This window comes from Microcebus murinus, chromosome 6, assembly GCF_040939455.1.
Source record: "Microcebus murinus isolate Inina chromosome 6, M.murinus_Inina_mat1.0, whole genome shotgun sequence".
NCBI lineage: Eukaryota > Metazoa > Chordata > Mammalia > Primates > Cheirogaleidae > Microcebus > Microcebus murinus.
In genome coordinates this window covers 96,691,162-96,713,985 of record NC_134109.1, presented here as the reverse complement: position 1 = coordinate 96,713,985, position 22,824 = coordinate 96,691,162, and the positions used below count along the sequence as shown (strand labels likewise).

Below are 22,824 nucleotides of genomic sequence, written 5' to 3'. Positions count from 1 at the left end.
TAAAACACAGAATCATCAAGACTAGGAGAAACAGGCTTGGTGTGGTAGCTCATGACAGTCTATAATCTTAGCACTTTGGGCGGCAGAGGTGGGAGGATTGCTTATGGCCGGGAGTTGGAGACCAGCCTGGGCAATAGTGAGCTGCTGTTTCCACAAAAAATGCAAAAACTCTCTGGGCATGGTAATGCGCACCTGTAGTCCTAAGTACTCAGAAGGCTGAGGCAGGAGGATGGCTTGAACCCAGGAGTTTGAGGTTGCAGTGAGCTATGATGATGCCACTGCACTCTAGCCTGGGGGACAGAGAGAGAGAGAGCCTCTTGTCTCACAAAAACAAAACAAACAAAAAAATCTGTGTGGAGTGAGTGAGCAAGGTTGAGTTCAAAGATCCAGTGAGAGGTCTTTGGGGATTCTTAGTAAAGCTTTCAAGCTTTCCTGCTAGTCTGAGGTTTGAATACAGTGTCACACACAAGTATGTGTTTGCCCACATGTTGCCAGTGCGACTCGTGCAAGAAAAGCCAGAAACAGCAAAACCGAGCAAGAGAGTTGGCTAAGCCCTTGCTAGAGGGAAAAAAACGGCAGTCATGAAAGAAGGGAGGGAGGAAAGTTCTTTGCTGGAACTTGGGGTTCAAAGCCACAGGCCCCACGCAGCCAGGGAACGCCAATTACCAGGCGAGGCGCACTGAGCTGACCAACAAGCAGAGACAAACAGAGCACAGCTGTCCTGGGAAAGGGGCGCTTCTGGGGCCGGGACGTGGGGGATCCCGGCTTGTGGCTTGGGCCCCCCACTCCCCACCCCAGCCTTGGCTCCCGGCCAGGGTAGGCCAGGCTTTGCAGGGTGGGACAGGGCGAATCGCTCTCCCCGCGCTCCTCGCAGGAACTGGCGGCCAGAGGTTAAGCTAATATGTTTGCAGACAGTAATGGGAGCTGCGTGCCAAGGGCCCCAGCGCAGGGTAGTCCAGATTTATGTGTCTTGGAACAACTCTTTCCCCCATTGCACTGACGCCAAGGGAAAAGAAAAGTGACTTAACCAAGCCAGAGTCTACTAAAATCTTTCTAATTTATTAACCCGAGCCCAGGCTGAGAACTCGACGTGGCACTCACGAAGTAAAATGAGGAAGGGAGGAAGAAGCGGGCCCATAAAGGGCCTCCTGGGAGACCTCGGCAGGGCTTTCCTGGAGGGCAGGGCCGAGGGCGCGGGGCCGCCCCCGCACGGCGCGGCTCGGGGAGAGTCCAGGGCGCGGCTGCCCCAACCGCCCAGCGGCCCGGCCGGGTGAGTCACCCAGACTCCGGGTGGGAGCGGGCCGGGCCGGGCCGGGGGGCGGGGCGGGGCGGGCCTCGTCCGCTCGGAGAGGATGTGGCAGCTATAAAAGCCCCACCCAGGCCGGGCGGCTCTGCTCGGCATCTGGGGACGCTCGCTGCTCTCTGCGCCCGGCCCAGGTAAGCAGGGCGCGCCCCGCCCGCCCGCCCGCTATGGCCCGGGGCCGCGGCACTAGCGGGGCGCCGAGACGCTGGGCAGAGGGACGGCCTCGCGGGGACGCTGGGCCGGCGGACCCCGGGAGGCCCCGGGGCCAGTGCGGGGCAGGGGGCTGCAGGGATGGCCCGCACCCGGGGTTCCGCGCGGAGGGCGCGCAGCGGGAGGGCGGGGTGTTCGGAGCAAGAGTAAGGGGGCCGCTAGCGCCCGGGCCCAGGGGTGCAGGGCGGGGACGGGGGTCCGGCGGGGAGTCCTGGCGGGAGGCGCGCGGAGGAGGCCCCGCATTCCGGGCGCGGCGGGCGCGGGCAGGGCAGGGCGTGGCCGCCGAGGGAACCGCGCGTCCCAGGCCGGGCGGTGGGCGGTGGGCTTTTCCCTCCACGGTCCGCAGCAGCTCTGCCGCGCTCTGCAAAGCAGCCCCCGATCTGTCCCAAGTTAATTTCACTGGAAACTCACGCGCATTTGTGGAGCTGGAACCAGCCCGCGGGAGGGCAGCAGTGGGGGACAGGAGCGGTGGGAGTTTGAGTAGTCAAGTGACCCCCCCAATAAAAAAAAACAAACCTCAGTTCGTTCCCCTTTGTTTAGATTATCTTGTAGGATAGCAACTTTGGATTTCACTGTAGCTGGAGTCCCCTGCCGGGTTGAACACACTTTTATCAGGAAGGAAGTGTCCCCCACGGTTCCGCGGGGAGGGCTGCCCTGTTACTTGTGATGATGCGACAGTGAGTCAGGGACTGAGGGTACAGAAAAGGGCGTGGCCCCCGGGGGCCTCTCGCCGCCCTGTGCAGCTGGTCCCAGCGCTGGTGTGGCCTTGGCTTCCATCAACCCGCTGTGGAGAAGCAGGAGGCCAGCGTCGGCTACCTCAGCCATGAAAGTGGCTTGATAAGGACGCCCACTCTTACCGCCACCCAGCAACATTATTGAAGATCTCAGAAAATATGTTCCTTCAAAAATAAACACGTACAGTGCACTGAAAACACTGAGTGCTACACAACGCAGAGGGTCATTTTTGTAGTAAGATTGTCATTCTACCGCTGTGGCGGTTCTGTGTGTAAAAGACCAATGACCTCAGGGGTGCGCATTGGGCCTTTTCCAAGAACCCTGAGTGCCTGGAGTCCGGGGGCCTGGGCGTCAGGCGGACTGCTGATGGATTCTGTTCACACGTGTGGTGCTAATGTGCCTGTCTGGAACTCGGATTGGAATGCGGAATGCACTCTCCCACTGAAATAATGGGGGTGGAAGGTGCCTAGGTTCCCAGGCTAACCCAGAAAAACCTATTTAACAGGCACCGTGTATCTAAGTAATGCCTAATTTGGGCGGGGCAGGGTGGGGTGGGGGAGTGGGGTAAGGAAATTTGGGAAGATGAGGGGGACAGGAAGAATAAATCACTGAAATATTTTTCTGGAACTTTTCTTAGGTTTAAGGTGGTTGGCCCTGATGACATTATTTTAATTACAAAGTTATGTCTCTGTCCCCTCTCCACTTTCTTTTTTCCACCTTCCTCGCACCTCCTTAGAGACCCTCGTCCTTGACATGTTACAACAGCCATCCAGGCTTCTCAGGGTGTGCTGTGTTCCCTCCTCTTCCGCATTTCAGTGTACTCACATCCAGCTAGAGACTGGCAAATTGAATCAATTTTCATTAAGTTAGGAATGGTTGGTGGTCCGAAAAATCCCCAGCAACCCAGAGCAATTGTGTTATTTTAAAAACAACAATACATAAACCTTGTTAAGCCAGACAGATCTGTAATTTATAGAATCCTAGGCTATGGAATCAAGGAGCAGTAATATTCAGGCAGTGTGAAGGAAGATTTTAGGTGAGATCAGGGCCAGAGAAGTGTCCTTTGTGGCCAAAAGTGTTAAGATAGCCTGGCTTAGCAATTTCCCCCCATCTTCTAAGTCCATTTATTATCTAAACGTCTCAAGGGTTTCTCCAGAAGTGTCCATCACATTTGCAGTGGAAGGATGTGACCATGATATACACTTTTTTAGTGGCGGATTTATGATTTGGAGACTGCCTGGATTTTGTAATTCCTTCAGTGCCAAGTGGCCTGCTCATGGCGAATGCCCAGGAAATATTGCTGACTCACTGGCTTTGGTTAGGACCTCAGTCTTGGACCCGAGTCTTCATATTTAACATCCTGTGTTTTGGGGCTATTAAATTATGGTATTGATTGACATTAGGCTGACAGTCATAGCCATTAGTTTACTGGCTAATTTCTGATTTAAGTAGTTTTCCTGGTAAGGCAGGTATTCTTCTATAATTGCTATTGATTTTGAGGGCTGTAGGCTCCGCCTGCACCATTGGGCCTAGAATCTGGCTCTAATGCATTGTTACAGGCCTTTGTTCTCACTCTGCTTGTGCCGGGCTTGGGACCTGCCAAGCCATTTTTCATTAAGGGAGGGTGGATGTGTCACAAAGCAAGTCGAAGGCTCTAGTGGGCTGCTTTAAACATCCATTTACTCCACAAAATACTAATCACCTACTATGTTCCACTCACAGTTATGTGAGTTATGGGGATACAGCAATGAAAAAAACAGACAAAAATAAAAAATTCCTGCTCTTTAGATCTTCAATCTAGCAGAGAGAGAAAGAAAAGAGACAAAATAAGTGAATTGTAGAGACAGCAATTGGATTTTTTTTTTTAAAGGGTTGGGTTTCGTTCCATTGCCCAGGCTGGAGTGCTGTGGCACCACCATACCTCACTGTAACTTTGAACTCCTGGGCTCAAGTGATCCTCCTGCCCCAGTCTCCTGAGTAGCTGGGACTACAGGTGTGTGCCACCATGCCCGGCTAATTTTTCTATTTTTTGTAGAGATGGGTCTCCCTCTTTGCTCAGCCTGGCCTCAAGCGATCTTCCCACCTTGGCTTCTTCCCAGAGTGCTAGGATTACAGGTGTGAGTCACTGCGTCCAGTTGGACTGGATTTTAAACTTTCTATTTTCCCAAATTAATGTTAGTTTCCAAATTTGGCTGGGGCGCATTTCCTCTTTCATCCAGCTCTTCCACATACCTGAGCATCATGTTTAACTCTCCTTAGGGAAGGGCTGTTTAAGGTTACGGCATCTTAACCTGCCTTCCAGATAAGACTGTGAGAATAGAATGTTCTTCTTTTTTTGCACATGAGAATCCTCTTCCGTCATTTTCCCTGGGGCCACACCCTATCCTAGTTGCAGGCCACACCAGAGGAAATTCCAGTCCCTTAACAAAATTCTTTCCACCCATTCACTGTCTGGCATATTTTTTCTTCTGCTATTGCCAGAGGCAGTCTTCATCTATTTTGTTGAGGGTACAGGTCCTCAGTAGTGGACAGGATGTGCCCACACTTGTGCTCCCACTGAGATTACCTCCAAATCTCCTTGTTGCCTGAAATCGCAACTTTGTCAGAGCACCCACATGGTCTGAGTTCTAATCCCAGTTTGGTGTGGAAAGCTCTGAGTCCAGGGAGTGGCTGTGACATGGAGCGCCTTGTGCATGCCCTTTGTCTCCTGGCCACACCCAGCCTGCACACTCACAGCTCGGAGGAAGCCTGAGTCCTAAGGCTTCTTGGACATCCTGCCTCCTCGCCTGCTTTCAGGCCACAAGGAGAGGTAGGTTACATCCCCACGTTGTCCTGTGGACACAGCTAAGACCCAAGCAGCCCTGGCAGCACGGGGGTGGGGCCACAGGCTACGTCAGATGAGAAAGTGGCTGCCCCCCCCCCCAGGTGATCTACCAGGTTTTGCATAGATTTGCAGAGGCTGGGAGTTTAAACAACTGGAACCACATTTGGAATGTTTAATCGGAGGGAGAGAAAAACAATTGAGGAAGAAGAGTCTATTGGAAAAGGAAGAAAAGACCTTCTAAAATGGGAGAACCAGCGTATGCAAGCCATCCAAGATGAGATTGCATGTCTGTTGTGTGCCAGGCACTGTGCTTAGACCTGTGAGGAGAAGGGACAGGCAAGTGGGAAACCCTGTGGGCGGATAGGGTGGAAAACAGCCTTTGCCCACTCGCCTCTGTGTTCCACGCCCAGAGCGCAGGGCAAGGAGGGCTGTGCAAGAAAGGCAACATTTATTGTTTTCTGTATCCTCACGTCTCATTCTGCTGATCAAGATAGAGGTTCCTGGTGGAGGGAACTTGGAAAGAACAGTGCCGAGTGGGCTTGGAGTAGAGTTAACAGTGCAGTCTGACTTCGGTGCAGGGTGTGCTTGTGTGCATGTGTGTTTGTGCAGAAGGTATTTCAAGGTAGGTAAGTCCAGAGTGTGGAAGATCTTGAATGCCGAGCTTAGACTTTTATGCGTAGGCAGCACGCCCTGTTGAAAGGACAATATGTTAGCCATAAAACACTCCAATTGAGCTGCAGATAGGAAGGCCTGGATTTCCCAGCCCTGGAAGTGCTTCATGCCAAGTGACGTCACCCTTCCTGCGGGTCTCTTCCTGCCCATGCCAGCCCCACATCAGGAGACGGACAGAGAGGCTCTGCGAGCACAAATCTGCAAACAAATATTGATTTAGATCAGGCAGCAAAAGGACAAGCTGGAGCAAGTGCTCTTGTCTCTCCTGCTCAGTTTGATCAAGCCACTGGGCCGAATTCCAGGAATTCTGGGGCATGGCTTGGCCCTGTGACTCAGGCATTAATCAAGACCATAAAACCAAGGAGAAAAGTATGTGCTTTCAAGAAGGTTCTGTTGAATAAAGATGCTGTGTATGTGTGTGTGTGTGTGGGGGGGGTGGAAAATGGAGTACAGTGGGAACTCCCCCTCCCACCCTGCAAAGCTGTGCATTTTTTTTTTTTAATTTAAAATTCCAGGGTGGCCTGTAGACTTGTGTCTAAGACAGTGTACAGTACGGGCTTTGGAGGGGAAACCCACGCCTCCACACTCCCAGCCCCCGCTCATTTTTGCTTTATAATCTTCATTTGAATCATCCCGTTCCTGATTGATTCATGATGGTTGCTAGGCATCTGTTTTGTGGTGACGGGTCAACACTCCACGTTGAAACTATAAAGTAGGTGTGTCTGCAAAGCTGCTGGCTTAGACTCAGCTTTGGCTGCCCAGACCAACCCTGTTGCAACATGTTGCGTTTGTTTGTTTGTTTGTTTGTTTGCATAATATTTGGGCTTTCTGGAGCTGGCTCTTTTTGATTTTGTTCGGTAGAACATGTTTTTTACTTTTTTGCAGTGTTGACTTTTAGGTTTACTTTTGTTTGTTTGTTTCCAGCCTTCTTGCAAACTTTGTTTTACTTTTCTTTTTGGAGGGGGAGCTAAAATGGCTTCACTTGTCCTTTTTTGTGTTGTAAATTATGCTTTTGGGGTGAAACAACAAAGGGCTGTACAATAAAATCTGTAGGATTTTTCTTAAGAAGGACCAACCTCCCCCTGGATCGTTTGCAGAACAACAACAACAAAACCACATAAAAAGAAAATAAGAAGAAATGAAAGTAGAAATTAAAAAAAAAACAAAACAAAAAGAAAAAAAGGATAAATCCCTAAATTATCTTTTAGATAGGCCTTGTGTTAAAATATAAATGACTTGCTTTTCAATAACTGTGCAGATTACATGAATTGTACTAAGAGCATTTCTAGTCAGGCCATTAACAGTCTCATGTATCAATCTTTTCAAGGCAGAAGAAACTGTTCCCTTCATTAGGGTGGAGCCAACCCACCGGGGTAGGGAATGATTTCAAACCAGTTTGAGATGGGTGTGGTGCTTTCAATAAGCCTCCCTGCACCTCTCTAGCTGATTCTCTTAAACAGAAAAACTTCCCCTTGATAGATGGCCACTTTGATGATGTGTCTAGAGACCCAGCCCTCCCTGGGAGTGGAAGGCACTGGTGTGCAGCAGGACTCACCAACGGATGGAATTTGCTGATTTTTTTTTTTTTTTTGCTCATTGGCAAGTTGAAACCAGTTGGCCAACTGGGTGAGGCCGAAGTGTTGGAAAGAGTGATCTGGACTGCCATTGTCATGTTCTCTAGAGAAGTCTCCCAGGAAAGGTTCTGCTTCTAATGCATTTATGATTTTTTATACTATGGGGAGGAGTCAGTAGAGGTGGAATTGTCGTCTTGCATGGCATGTAGACTTCATTTTTTATTCCCGTTCAAAACAGTAATTACACTGAAGTCAGAGTGATTGTTCCCAGTAAGAAAATTCCGCCTCCGGAGCAGACGTTTTGGTGAACAGATATTAAATGTAAATATGGGGTCCCAACCACTTTTGGCTTTGGGGTTCTGCAGTTTCTCCGCAGGCGAGCTTAACTTTACACTTTTTATAGACTTATATTTTAGGCTCCTCGTGGCTGATTTTCAAACCTGTCCTCTTGCTCTCCCAGCATGGTGGGAGATTCTCCCCCGGGACTCCCCGTGTTTCTCGGCTGGGACCTCTTGCGGTCAGCATCTTATCAAGAAGCCCTTAGCTGGTCTCGCTCATATTACTCTGATCTTTCTTTCCTGGTCCTAATCTCTTGGAATGGAGAACCACTGTGGTGAGGTTGGAGGGCACGGTGCAGGAATCAGGGGATATGGTCTGGCCCTGCCTCAGCTACTCATTCTCTAGGTGACCCTGGGTCAGTCTCTCAGGTGTCCTACAGAGAGGTAGGAGGGGAAGAGAGCTCCAAGGTCCTGCGGGGTGGGAATGGGCATGTCATGGTTTTGCATGTGTCTTTTATAGACCTGAATGTAGTCTGGGCCCAGTGTGTGCTTGTTATGGGTTTGTTGATTGACAACTTGAGTACTGCCGGTGTCTGTAACCTACAGTAGCACTGCTGAGACTTTCTTTTTCTGCTTTCAAGGGTGGCCACACACGGACACATTGTCATCGGTCAAATGTACTATATTAAGCTGATGTTTTAACAAACACTATGACTCTTTCTTCTAGTGACTAATCAGTCATATGCAAAATGACTTTGCATTGCCAGGGGATTGGATGGAGTGAATAAACAAGAGCCACATTTTATTTCTAAGGTGAAAATATGTTTGCCATTAAACTTGCATGAAATAGGAACTATTTGGCCAGGCTCGGTGGCTCATGCCTATAATTCTAACACTTTTGAAGGCCAGAAGGCTGAGGCGGGAGGATTGCTTGAGGCCAGGAGAGTTCAAGACTAGACTGAGCAACATAGTGAGACCCCCATCTCTACAAAAAAATACAAAAATTAGCCAGGTGTGGCAGTGTGTGCCTATAGTCCCAGCTACTTGGGAGGCTGAGGCAAGAGGATCACTTGAGCCCAGGAGTTCGAGGCCGCAGTGAGCTATAATCATGCCACTGCTACTGCTCTCACATGTCCGGGCAACAAAGCAAGACCCTGTCTCTAATTAGAAGAGAGAGAGAAAGAGAGAGAGAGAGAGAGACAGAGAGAGAGAGAGAGAGAGAGAGAGAGAGAGAGAAATAGGAAATATTTATATGGATACAAAAGGCATTACATGGAGTAATGGCAACCTTCATGGAGATTGATTGCCTTGTGGTAATTGTGACTTTGTGGTTATCATGAAATCTTTGCTTTTTCTGCAGAATGATTATAAATAATATAAATATTACTTCTGCAAAACAGCAACTCATTGTTTTCATGTTTATTTATCACCTAGAGTATGCAAAGTTACTCTTAAATCCATGGGGGAACTGGGACTTTGTAGGGAAGACAGGTAAACCACACTCCCTACTGCTTTGAACTGTACTTGGGCTGTCACCATTGAAATACCAGGCACATGGAGAGCACTCAGTACATTCTGCTGAATGGCGAACCAAGTGGCTTCAAAAAGTGCTTTGGCATTGAAAGCCCAGAGGGAGTTCTGTGACACAGGGGCCGTGGTTAGCAGATGCCAAAGTAGTGGTGACTTGAGGAATGGGCAGGGTCTCCATAAATCGAAGAAGGTGGGAGTAAGATGATGTGGGAGGGAGCATGAACCAAGGTACAAGAGGTGAAAAGAGCAGCACCGTGTGTTTGGGGAGAGGCAAGAAACAGTTTGGCGCCCCAGTCTGCTTTGGGTAGAGGGAGCTGAGGCTGGGCTCTAAAGCTAACCTTTGAAGGCCTGGCTCTACTGGGTAAAAGGAAGCCACAAAGGACTGATTTTGAACTATTTTGGCGAGATCAAATAGAAATTTAGCTGATAGCGGCATGCTGGACTGGTACGATGAGAGTGGCAGGATTGTGATCGGCGAAACGGAAAGGAAGGTTTATAGGGCTTTAAAAAGTCCCTATTATTTGTCTCCTTGAGGTGTGGCTGTGGGAGAAGAATGAACTTAGACGGAGAGTGTAAGGAAGCCTATCCGATTGTCTTTGATCTGTGTGGGACTGGGGGGTCCATAGGAATAGGTAGCTTTCTACAAAGCCAGTGCTCAGAGGTCGAAAGACAGCTTGGAAGAACAACACAATGAAAACTTACTGTGCCTCTCGTTGAGACTTACTCAACATCAGAACCAATGCGAGCTACCCGATTTAATAAATAAGTGGAATTTAATGCATACATTGAAATGGAAATAACTTTTACTTGCTGGTCGCCTGGTTTTTTTTGTTTGTGTTTTTTTTTTTTTTTTTTTTTTTGCATTTTTATTTCTTAGCTGTTTACAGGAGTGACTAGATTTCTGCAAGGCAGATGGCAACGGTTAATCCCTTGCCACAGGCCTAGTCCAGTTGTGACCAAGTCCCAGGGGTGATAGTTAATTAAGGCCAGGGCTTGAGTGGTTCAGTTCTTAGGAAATTCAACTCCGCTTTGGTGTTTCTCAGGCTGAAGGATCCTGATGAGTCCCTCTGGGAAGTTTCTAGACCCAAGTTGAAGTTGGAGATTTCTTGCTCTGCCAAGGAAGACTCAAACTTGTCTGTCTTGACACGAGGTATCTCAGACTTCAGCTGGCCTGGATACCGCAAAGGTTTTTGGATTAGGATTAGATTCTGACTCTATAGGACCTTCTAGACCCTGGCTCTATAGGATCTTCTGCCCAGTGGAAGTAGAATGTAAGTTACAAATGCATTTGTAAATTTTCTAGCAGCCACATTAAAAAAAGGTGAAAGAAATGGGTAAAATTAAATTAAAATGCTATATTTTTAACCCAATCTACCCAACATATTGTAGTTGCTACATATAGATCTATCTATCTATCTATCTATCTATCTATCTATCTATCTATCTATATTTTTTTTTTTTCATTTGGAGATAGGGTCTTTCTCTGTCACTCAGGCTAGAGTACAGTGGTGTCATCATAGTTCAATGCAAACTCCAGCTCCAGGGCATAATTAATCCTCCTGCCTTAGCTTCCTAAGTATCTGGGACTATAAGCATGTGCCACCATGCCTGGCTAATTTTTCTATTTTTAGTAGGGACGGGATCTAGCTCTTGTTCAGGCTGGTCTTGAACTCCCGGCCTCAAGCAATCCTCCCGCCTCAGCTTCCCAAAGTGCTAGGATTATAGATGTCAATCACTGTGCCTGGCATAGTTGCAATATATAATTAATATAAAAATATTTATTTATTTTTGAGACAGGGTCTCTTTCTGTTGCCCAGGCTGGAGTGCAGTGGTGCAGTCACAGTTCACTATAACCTCAAATTCCTGGGTTCAAGAGATCCTTCTGCCTCAGCCTCCCCATGTAGCTGAGACTCTAGGTGCACAAACCATGCCTGGCTAATTTTTAAATTTTTTGTAGAGATGGGATCTCACTGTGTTGCCCAGGCTGGTCTTGAACTCATGGGCTCAAGCAGTCCTCCTGCCTTGGCCTCCCAATGTGTTGATCTTACAGGCATGAGCCCCCACACCCGGCCATTGTAAAAGTTATTAATTAGAGATTTTATGTTCTTTTTTTTATACGAATTCTTCAAAATTCAGTGTGTCCTTTACACTTACAGGGCATCTCAGTTTGGACCGACCGCAATTCAAATGCTCGATAGCCGTATGAGGCTGGTGGCTACTGTATCGGACAGTTTAGCTATAGAGCAAAGCTTTTCTTTAGTAGCCTTTTTGTTTAGGGCAGTTTTAGGTTCACAGAAAAATTGAGTGGGAAGTACAGATAGCTCCCATGTACCCCCTGTCCCCACACGTGCCTCCCCATTGTGTTGACATTGTGCACCAGAATGGCATGTTTGTTATAATCAGTGTACGTACATTGGCAAGTCATTATTGCTCAAAGTTCATAGTTTACATTAGCATTCACTCTCAGTGTCGCATGTGGGCTTTGACAAACGCATAATGACATGTATCCGCCATTATACTATCGTACTGAGTAATTTCACTGCCTTGTAAATCCTCTGTGCTCCGCCCATTCATCTCCCTTTGCCCCCAACCCCTGGCAACCACTGATCTTTTTACTGTCTCCATAGTTTTGCCTTTTCCAGAATGACTTATAGTTGGAAACATGCTGTATGTAGCCTTTCCAGATTGGCTTCTTTCACTTAGCAGTATGCATTGAAGTTTCCTCCATGTCTTTTTGTGGCTTGATGGCTCATTTCTTTTCACCGCTGAAAAGTTCCATTGTCTGGATGTGCCACAGTTTATTTATAGAGCAAGGCTTTTTACAAACCAGAATTACACCCATCGGGAAGCCATATTGGCGAGGGGAGGGAGTCTGAGGGTTGTGGGAGTGGAGGTAATTGGAATATCTTTGGCTGACTTTCTTTTTGCCGCACCTAACAAGCTTTTGTGAGCATCCGGAAGAGAGGGGAGGAGGCTCAGGATGAAAATCTTGCAGAAACATTAAATACACCCTTAACCATAAATAAAGGCGAATCCTCTCCTCTTACATCCTTTACCTCTGCAACACGCAGGGCCTGGACTATGCTTAGTCCAAAATGCTGCTATAAACTAGCAAACGTCTATGTCAAATACTCCCTCCAGACCAGTTTTATGAAAATATTTAAACTAAGCAAAACTAAAGGGAACAGAAAGCTGAATTGGCATATGTACAATTTCCTTGATCAAAGAATATTAAGCAAAAAGAGACCCAAACAGAAGGTGCTACGGTTTAAATGTTGTTCCTCACTCTTTCCGGATGCAGCTCTGCTCTATTTTCTTTATTTTGGGGCTGATTATGCTGAATAACTTGTCTCTCGTCTCAGTTGAAGTGAATTTACTACCAGTCGAGCACTCCTTATTGGCAGGGCTTGGGCGTAAATTCCGAGAACTCTAAGACTGCAAAGCTGGAAAGCCAATTCATCAAGCCATTGTCTTGCGGCTCCATTAAGTGTATTACTGGAAGATGACTTCATTTCAGATGTTTTGAATCTTAAATACAAGGGATTCAGTCCTTTATGGAATGAGTTAAGGTCAGCAGATCTGTCCCTTGTCTTTCTCATAAATAGTTTAATATTTTTCAAGCTTCACTGGACTGAGAAAATAATTGTGGGTAGAGATAAAGGGTTGCAATTAGGAACAGGCCAACATGAAGATGGTACTGATTTCAGTCCACCCCTGTAGCTTTCAGGTTCTTTTCAATAGGTTCAGTTGCTTGTGAGAAACACAGAAGTAGTGGCCGGTTTGACAAGCTTCACACCTTTTATGAGAAGTGGACAACTAACTCAGTTTTATCCTGTTTGAACAAGTTGCATTAGCCGTGGGGAGCATTTTGTTTTTGCATTCACAAATCAGTCTCCCAAGATCCTTTTTAAACAGAGCAAGAGAAAGACTGGCTAGTTTAGTAGTCCATCCCGACCTAAGGGAAACCGTCTCTAAGCATTGATTTTCCCAGTCATAAGATGGAAATTGCATCTATTTGCAAAAATTACTCTAATATCCTCAGATGAAATGGTCCAAGATGTGGAAATTGGTAAAATGAATCTCTGTGCTGTGAGGGAAAAGAAAGCCCCTTCTAAAGACGTTTTGTTGTACTTTTTTTTCCAGCTTCTTTCAAAATGTCTACTGTTCATGAAATTCTCTGCAAGCTCAGCTTGGAGGGTGATGTAAGTATCTCATTTTCACTTTATGTAATTCATGCAGATTGGATATCTCTGTGGATAACTGTGCTACTCTCTTTCCTTATACACCTAAGGAAAATGGGGACAAAATTCAGAGAGTCGTTATTTGGTTCTCCCCTTTTCTCATTACTTTAGCTAGTAGTTCAATTTGAAGAAAATGTCATGGCACTGGAAACTTTTTTGGCATCACGTTAAAATTAGAGTTAGTGACACTGGGGTGGCTGGAATTTTATCCTGCCATGTCTGTCAATGGTGATAATTGTTATGATGATATGTGCCTTTTAATGTCATGCCTTTGGATTTTATTAATGGTTGGAATAAGCTACAGCCATATCAAAAATGATTTGTGTCTTTTGGACTTCTTACAGTATTCAGGAAGTTTTTCCAGATACGGAGCTATACATTTTTTTAAAATTTAGCACCTGGGAAAGTTTTTTGAAAGAGCTAAGACATTTTTTTAAACAAAATAATGAAATTATTATAATTCATCATGTTTCCTTTTTTGCTTTGGCTATCAGGGGGCTCAGAATTAAACTTAATTGTCTTTACAGGAAATACGTGAACCTGGAAATTCGGTTGCATTTGCTTCTCTCTTTTACAGTTAAAAATTTTTTAAGCTCTATGTTAAATTATAAGTCATTGCAAGTATTTATAGAATCAAGTGGAATCTAAATTATGAATATGTAAAATAACTCATAATACTATACATCTTCCAGGTCATTTTGGCAGAAATGGCTTTTACAAAAATCCAGCGTTGACACTGGTTTGTAGTCATCTCCTACAGATATTTCAAAATATGCTCTTAAATTGATACTAAAATGCAAAGAAGCACTCAAAAGAAGGTTAACAGTGATTTGGGTCATGTGATACAAAGCCCTATGTATTGTCTATGGCACTTGCCACCAAAACGTGCAAATGAATGGAGTCTGTGCAAACACACAGGTTGTTTGGAATATAAAGCCTATATATTTCAGTTTTTAAAAATCTTTCCTCTTATTGGAACTTGAGCATGTCGTTGTTGGTAACAATACAAGCTGCATGTTGAGGCCCAGACAAGTCCAGGTGCTAAATACTTTATTTCTCTAGTGGATTTAATCATTAGATTGTTTGTAGTATCAGGTTTCATGAGAGGACTTTTCCTGTAGTCTCTGAAGTTTCTCTAATATGATACATTTCTCTGCACGGAGAGATGGGATGGAACTAGAAGATGTCACACGTTTCCCCAATATTTTGAGGGAAGAAAAGATCCTTTTTGCCCCCATAATTTGATTTTCAGACAAGTGGATTTTATAGGGAGTAAGTTCAGTTCTCCATTTAATTTTGTTTCCAGAGATGCTATGAAATTATGCAGAACTTTCCCCTGCTCACTGTTGTTTTCAGAATGAGATGGCATGTCCCCTGGCAAATGGAGCTCTATGTGGCATGGCTCCACGGCCGGACTGCCTGCCTTTGTAAATAACTCCCGGGTGGTTCATAGCATGATGCCTGCAGGTGCATCGCGATCTCTTAACTCTTCACAGAAACCTGTATCAAGGCCGAGTATCCCATTCTATGGGCATTATGTGCTGGGGGGTGGCAGTCCAGTCGGGGCACTGAAGGAAGGGAGCCTTAGCTTGAGGGCGGGGCAGTGGCGATGACTCCAGCAGCCAGAACTGCAGCGTCCGTCCGTTCTCTTGGTGTCCCGCCCCTTGCTTTGGGACTGGGTGGCGGGTTGAGAGGGAGAGGAACTGCAAGAGCATTTCAAACAAGGAGGGAAGTTGAGCCTTGGACAGGAGAACTGATGCAGAAGCAGGCCACTGTGCTTACCCCAGCCTGGGGTTGGGGTTGGGGTGCAGGTGGGAGAGGTTCCCCGTCAAATCAGGAAGGAAAACGGACTCCGAAAAGCATTGGAAGAGGGTTTTGGCTTGAAAGGCGGCAAGAATAAAAATACTAGGAAGAAAGGTAGGCAGAGGGGATCGTGTTAGAGCAGGCAGAGGGGAAAATACAGAGCAGATAGAGGAGAGACAGGAGAAGAGAGGAAAGAGAGGAGCAGGAGCTTGGCAAACCGGAGAGGACGTGGCTGTCGGGTTAGACCACCTTGGTGCCACAGTGCTGGCCAAAATGGCGTAGAAGACGCGACTTCCCCTGCTTGTCTGCATTGTGAGCTCAGTGACAGGGGACCCAGTGCAAATTCATGTGCCTGTAGCAGAAACTTGGCTAAATGTGTCATTCAGGCATTGCTACATTGCTACCTTATTTTTGAATCGTTGCCAGCCCAGTTTAATACCTTTCACAGCCTTCCTGAATGCATGCTGGTTTCAGGGCCTCTGCTTTGCAGCGTCTGCTCGTGAGCTGTCCCTAAACGTAAGATGGGAAGTGGCCATTTAGACAACACGTTCTAAAACTAGCTGAGACTGTGGAGAAGAATTCTCATGAGAAGAAAACGAAATTGCTTATCTGATGTGTGATGTCATGTTAATGCATAACCTGGTTACTTAGTGTGAGAACGATTTGAATGAATAAACAATCAGGAAAAAAATTATTTTTGGAATTGTTATCTCAGCAAGAGGATTTTAAATGTGTGTTCTTGGCGTGTGTTTGTCTTTTGACCTCAGCACTCCACACCCCCAAGTGCTTATGGGTCCGTCAAAGCCTACACCAACTTTGATGCTGAGCGGGATGCTTTGAACATCGAAACGGCCATCAAGACCAAAGGTAGGTGATACATTTGTCCTCCTCTTGCCAGTGCCTTACTGAGGCATTTCTGGTTGTCTCTTTATCCGCACATTGGGCATTTGAAATTGCCATCGAGCTTTGATAGAGTGAATCCTGACCTAGCCCACCCCATACCTCTCTCTTCCTTCCTTCTTTCCATCTCTCCTTCCTTCTTTCTCTCTCCTCCCTCCCTCCTTCCTTGCCTTCTTTGGAGAAAAGAAGATCTAAAGCATGAGATGGTGTTTTAGCCAAATAGTATGATAAAAACAAAACAGGCTAAAAGCAAGATCTGACCCCAAGGGTGTGTGCTTTGGGCCTGGCTTTTCACTTTGAGGTCTCAGTTCCTCTTCTGTAAGGGAAAAGTTGGTCCCGGTGATTCCTAAGAACCTTTCTTGTTCTGAATCCCTTTGAATTTCATTGCATTTGTTTGGAAAAATGCTGGGAAAATTCTGCTCCTTTGCTCTTAGATTGATCTAATGAGTGAAAAATCCAGACTTTTTTTTACCCTTAAGATCTCCTCCTCTGTAGGCCTGGAGCCGGGGGATAAGAAGAGCTGTCAGAGTGAGTGTGTTTCCTCGAGTTCCAGGATGAGTAAGGAAGATAGGAGACATAAAAGCTTTCCTTTTAAATAAAGCAATGAAGCAAATAAAGCATTTAATTAGTTAGCGTTGAGCAAGAACTTGTTCATGTCATCATGTTGTTTTCTGGATCTACAAAAGTTAGATGTTCAGGCTTTGGGGGACTTAAGTCCATGAGGCAATACTTGGGGTTGCCCCATCCTCCAAGTCCCTAAAAACATTGCAATGATTGTGGTGACTCTTTGTGATTCTCCACTTTTTACCACTTTGAAGAGAGCATTTCCTTTTACCCTGAGGGTAGATCTAGAAACAGATGTGACCCAGCAGTTAGAGCAGCTGCAGGTTCATGCCCCTGTTGAAGAGCCGTGTCAAATTTTTCTCTTCTAAGCAGGGTGTTTTAAGTTACTTACGTACTTACACGGTCCACAGACACAATTTGTTGAAAGGTTGAGCAACTTCAACCAGCATGACCTGGGAACACAAAACTAGGGTGAAAACACCTCCTGGTGCCCGCCTATTTCCTAATAGTGCCCGTTTTACTCTCAGAACTGTCTGATTTTGCAAAACAAATTGCACAGCCTCTTTTCCTAGCACTCTTGCGGAAACTGACGACTTTGTTTCCGGAGTCCGGAGGAAGAGTAGGAAGATGCATTTTTGTCCCGTGGTTCTAACAAAAGATGCAAGGGTTTGTAGCCTCTGTGTCAGAGCAGCCTTCAGTTGCATGGGGACCCTGCAGGCCACCGCCAGAAAGGCTGTCTGGACAGCTGAAGGGAGAATCGTGAAGCAGCCACGTTAGACCTTTAAAAAGCACTCAGCACGGCGCCTGGCATGTAGACAGCACTCAAAATGCATTATCTTAAAAAACACACACACGCGCACGCACGCAGCCCGGCTTTTTAAAAACTCATCCTATTCCGCGACTTGGGTGTATCTAGATTTTTGTGGTTTCCCAACGTGCCATTGCAGCTGCACGCTCGAAGTTTGACAGTTAACTCGTCTGACAAAGATGGCGCCTTGCCTTTCGCAAGCTTAGGACAAAGGCTGCTTTTATCCCGCATGAGAAAGCAGCTAGCGCACTGGCGTGTAAAGATTGCGCAAAAGGAGTTCTGGTCACGGCTGAAACTCTCTCTCGGTAATGAAAATACCTTCAGGCCCTTTCTGAGTTAGTAGAAAAATACTGTCGTGGTTTTTTTTTTTTTAAGCAGAAACTTCTGGAGGGCGGAGACTTGGATTTCTGCATTCCAGTTTGATCAAAATCAGTTGACATCATCATCTTCATCATCATCATCTTGATGGTTTATTGAGGGCTCGTTACGGGCACATACTGCACCAAGCAAACTCTGATGTAGCGTTTTCTCAGCCCCAGTTTTTGGGTGGCACGGTTCGGGATTAGCATGCTTGAGGGCTCTTGGCTTTCATTCAAATGGGGATTTGCACACGGCTCTGTCCGGCTCCAGGCTTGTGTCCTTAAGGGCTATCGTGTAGCCGCCACCTGTCAGGATTAGATTTTTTTTTTTTTCCTTTGAATTATATTCAGGCATGAAAAACATTGTCTGGCTGTGATCTCTTATTGATATCTGATATGTTTCACATTTGTGGTCTAGCTTTAGCTCCCCTTATCTTCTCTTTCCCCCCCAAATTAATGTTCAGTTAAGTTTCACTTCGGACCACTTTTTATTTACTGATTTATTTTTGGTGCCTGATGATGTTAGAGAATAAATCTCCTTAAGTTAAATCCATTGGTCCTTTAAAATAATTTCTATCAGTATTTTTAAGAAACTATTGGGAAGAAAGAATAAGTATTCTTTATTGTATTCATAAAGTGCTCAGATATTCATAAGTGCTCAGTGTACCCAAGATGTTAAGATTAGCATTGGTTATGGTAGTGAAAAACCCAGGTATACCTTTTAGTTGAGCAGTGATTAAGTAAATGATTAAGTAAGACTATATTACATAGGTGATGTGTAACTTCCTACATTATACAGAATGTCTGGAGAATGTTACATAAACATGGAAAATAAGTATGAGCCATTTTTGATAACCTTTATTGAGATATTAATTCATATGTCATACAATTCACCTATATAAAGTGTGCAATTCAGTATTTTTAGTGTATTTATGGAGTTGTCAACCATCACCACAGTTAATTTCGTTAACACTCATTTTAACATCCAGTCACCTTCAATTTGTCAGTTGCATTGAAAAATGATATAAAATAGTATATATTGTGAGATCACAACCATAATAATTTCTTAAAATCAAAAATGGAAAAAATAAAAGAATTAGTAACTAACAAAGACATACCTCATTGTATTGCATTTTGCTTTATTGCACTTTGCAGATACTGTGTTCTTTTTACAAATGGAAGGTTTGTGGCAACCTTGTGTCGAACCAATCTGTTGGTGTCATTTTTCCAACAGCATGTGCTCACTCTGTGTGTCTGTGTCAGCATTTCTTTTTTTTTTTTAGCAATAAAGTATTTTTAAAATTAAGGTATGTACTTATGTTAGACACAATGTTATTGCACACTTAATAGACTACAGTATAGAGTAAACATAACTCTTTCATGCACCGGGAAATGAAAAAATGTATACACCTTGATGTATTGTGATATTTGCTTTGTTGAGATTGTCTGGAACCAAACCCGAAGTATCTCTGAGCTCTGCCTGAATATGGAAGTATGGCTCATTGATTCTTTCCCTTTCTTGCGCTTTTTAGTACATTACGTATTTCTGTATTTTCCAAATTTTCTATGATGGCATGCATTACCTTCATAATAGAAGGCAGTAAACTTAATTAAAAACAAAAATGAAGTCATTAGTTGGGAAAGGTAACAACCCTTTTGTTCCTTTTTCCCTTCCCCTTGATATTTTTATATAACTAACACCACTTAGAACATGAGCTCATTAAGATCATACCTTCCCTTTTAGCATTCCTTGTGCCTTACGTGTAATTAGAAAGCTCTTGCCACACCTTGGCCCCACTCCTACCTCAAACCCTTTATCAGCAGGACACAATGCTAAGTAGTTGGTGGTTCCTTGACATCAAAGGAAACCTTCAAAGGACCACAAAAAGATACTATCTGGAAAAGATAACTATCTGGTGTGCACCCAAGCTTGCTGGGACATCATCGCTCCATCTGAGGTTCTTTCGATTTCCCTGTGGCCTGAGAACTCTCAGGAAGGAGGGCTGGGAGCAGGCCACTTTGGAGGGTCTTAGTTGCTGCTGTTAAACCAAGGATCGTGCACAGGAGCAGGCTGGAGTGGGGACGATTGTTAGGAGAGCAGAGCTTGTCAGAGGTCCACAGCTGGCACTGCTCGGCCTGGTCATGCCCACATGAGTCACCAAGGCCTCTCACACGTGTGTTCCCACGCAGACTGGGGCTCCTCTCGGCTTGGCCCCTCTGCCATGGGAGAGAGGCTGCTTTGCCCAGCCAGTCTGCTGTCCCGACACCCTCTAGAGAAGATATTCCTAATTGCTGTGCTCAGCTGAATGAATATACCCCTAGGGTTGCAGGCGAAACCAAAAATCCGCATCCTGGCTTGCTTTCCGGTGGGATGGGCAGCAGCTCTCATCCAGCCTCCCCCAGCCCTCATCTCCTCTCTCCTGGGGCTGCTATGGCACCTGTCTTCTAAGGGGCCTCCCTGCCTCGGCTGTCAGAGTGCCTTTGCAGCTTGATCTCCGGCTCATCGGGGCCCCCAGTGGAACGTGCCTCCGCCTTGGTTCTTCCAGGAGCGCACGACCTCCCTGTCCCCACTTCTAACACCCACACGTGCCCACTCGCCTCTCAGCCTGCACCAGGGCACAGTGTCTCCTCCAGGCTTTCTCTGGGAAGGCGGCAAGACCAGTTATTCCCTGGTCTGTGTACTCATCATACTTTATATACTCATTTACGGCTCTTGTCACCCTGTTAGAACTGTTTACATATGGGTTTGTCTCTCCCTTGGGAGTGTGAGCTCCTTAAAGGCAAGGACTTAATTTCATTAACCTTTTCAGTGCCCGGCTCCGTGGGACGGTGTGAGAAGGTAAAGATTTAACCCAAATAGTAGTGAAAAGGTACACAGATACAGAGCACACAGGTGAGTGCCGATCATTGGGGACACAGGAGGCAGCAAGGGACAGCTCCGGAGGCTGGACGGTTTCCAGAAGGGATCACAGCCCCCAGGGGAGCTTCCACCTATTGTCACTGAATGAATTGAGCTCACTGTCCTAAGTCTGCTTTTGCTTCTAGTTTGAAGGGATCTCAGTATTTCCAGAGTATCTTACCTAAACCAAATGCGTGGTGGTTTTGTGTGTGCTTCGGCTTGAGGTAGGCCATGCAATTACGTAGCTCGATTTATGTCTAGTTAGAAACCGAGTGAAGCCATGCAAAAGTAGTAATATTGCTTAATTAACAAGAGGCTTCTGAGACAATCTGTAGGAGTCTCTTGGTCTAGATTGGCCTTGGGTTAAATATATACCGTGCAGTGTACAACACAGCTGTGAATGGTTTACCATATGGGTCCAAATAACTAGAAAGGAAAGTCAGCTAAATTAGAAAAGGATGAATCTAGACTACATAAAATAGATTGTAATTAGCAGCAGCACAACCCCAGAGTTAGCGTCAGTGCCAATAAACGGGCACAGCTTTGGTCTCTATCTGGAAGGGGAGGGTAATGAGTTGCCCTGTTATTATTGCCAGTTTTGATTTTAGCAGTATTTGTGTTTTCCGGAAGGGATGCAAAGCGAGTGATCCCCACCCCCCTTCTCATAAGCCCAAGTATAGAAGCATCACTGCGGCAAGCTTTGCGCTTATTTTTTTTCTCGTACTTTTAAAATAGAACTGCTTAAGATTTCCAGCATGGCCAACGGACTAACGTCCCTTGGCACTGGAAAGCAAGCCAGGATGTGGATTTTTGGTTTCACCTGCACCCCTGGAGGTATATTCATTCAGCTGAGCACAGCAATTAGGAGTGTACTCTTTGGAGGGTGTCAGGAGGCAGACTGGCTGGGGGAAGCAGCCTCCCTCCTGTGGCAGGTGGCAGAGGGGTGGCTGAGTGAGGGCCCCCCCCAGCCTTAGCGGAGCACAACTGTTGTGAGAGAGGCCTTGGTGACTCACATGGCCCAAGGCCTTCTCACCCTGCTGGAGGGAGCAGGAAGGAACAGACCTTTCTCAGTTGCTGAGGCCTTTCTCCAAGTTCAAGTTTACTTTAGACTGAGTTCTCATCTTACCGCAGTGCTGGGAACCGAGAGGCCAGGGCTGAGTCACAGCTACCTTGTCTGTGCGAGCACAGATTGTCTTTGTAATGCTATTTGCTTGCGTGCTGCAGAGGGGCCCAGCCTGACCCAGGCGGCTGTACGTAACACACTGGAAAAGGAGGCCCTGGCGCGTTTCTGACTGTAGGCATCAGCCTTTCTCGCCTGCTTCTCCTCAGCTCTTCCTTTTTTGTAAAATCTGTAACCTCTTTTCCCTGAGTAAATCCAAATACCTGGGATGATGGCAGCCACCAGATCCGTAGCTGGAGTTAGCAGTGCCAAGCAACTTGCCCACTGTTAATCGAGTTGGGTACGTTGGTTTCTCTTGCATCTGTTCAGATTTTTTTATTTTCTGTTTCAAGAGGCTGTCAGAGTAGCAGGGCACAAAACAGTGCTTGCATTTTATGCCTATTTCCTTCGTTTACGGTTTTCTTTGATTTGAAAGTTGCGTGACGGCGGACTTTGTGTTTTCCTGCTGGTCCTGCAGAGAGTTTCAGAAATATAATTATATATGGAATGCAGACAGGGTTCTAGATTATTAAAGTATCCAGTGGGATTAACGAGTAGATGATACCTTAAATCCTTTCTAAGGAACTTGGCTGAGGTGAGATCAGGGCAGAATGGGATTAGAAGGAATTTGATTACTGGACTAAAACTTCTTACACTTGGCTTTCCTCAAATTGGGACTGTGTCCCCCAGCCGTGCCAGACCTGGGAGAGGCACCGAGCTTCCCCCCACCCTACCCCCTGCCTCCTCCCACCCCAGCAGTGTTTATTTTCTCTCCTGTCTCTCAGGCAGCTGCCAGAGTTTATCACGTAACTGGACTGCTAATCCAGAGTGTGCCAGTGGCAGGAGTGTGTCCCGATCCTCTCTGTGCCCCACATTTTCGTAGACCAAACATCGAATCAGGCAGGGGCCAGGCTTGCGACAGAGAGGCTGAGCGGAGAAGGCAGTAGACCGGCTTCCAGTCTTTT

General features: G+C 46.1%; 1 protein-coding gene across 1 annotated transcript in view; it reads left to right on the top strand.

Annotated features, from left to right (window-relative positions):
• The first annotated feature begins 1,328 nt into the window (after positions 1-1,328).
• The window catches only part of ANXA2 (annexin A2), a 46,646-nt gene continuing 25,150 nt past the window's right edge, over positions 1,329-22,824 (top strand). The window contains exons 1-3 of the mRNA XM_076004435.1: positions 1,329-1,437; positions 13,270-13,328; positions 15,938-16,037. Coding sequence (XP_075860550.1) covers positions 13,281-13,328; positions 15,938-16,037 — 148 coding nt within the window. The 5' untranslated portion in view covers positions 1,329-1,437; positions 13,270-13,280. The remainder of the gene's footprint in view (positions 1,438-13,269; positions 13,329-15,937; positions 16,038-22,824) is intronic.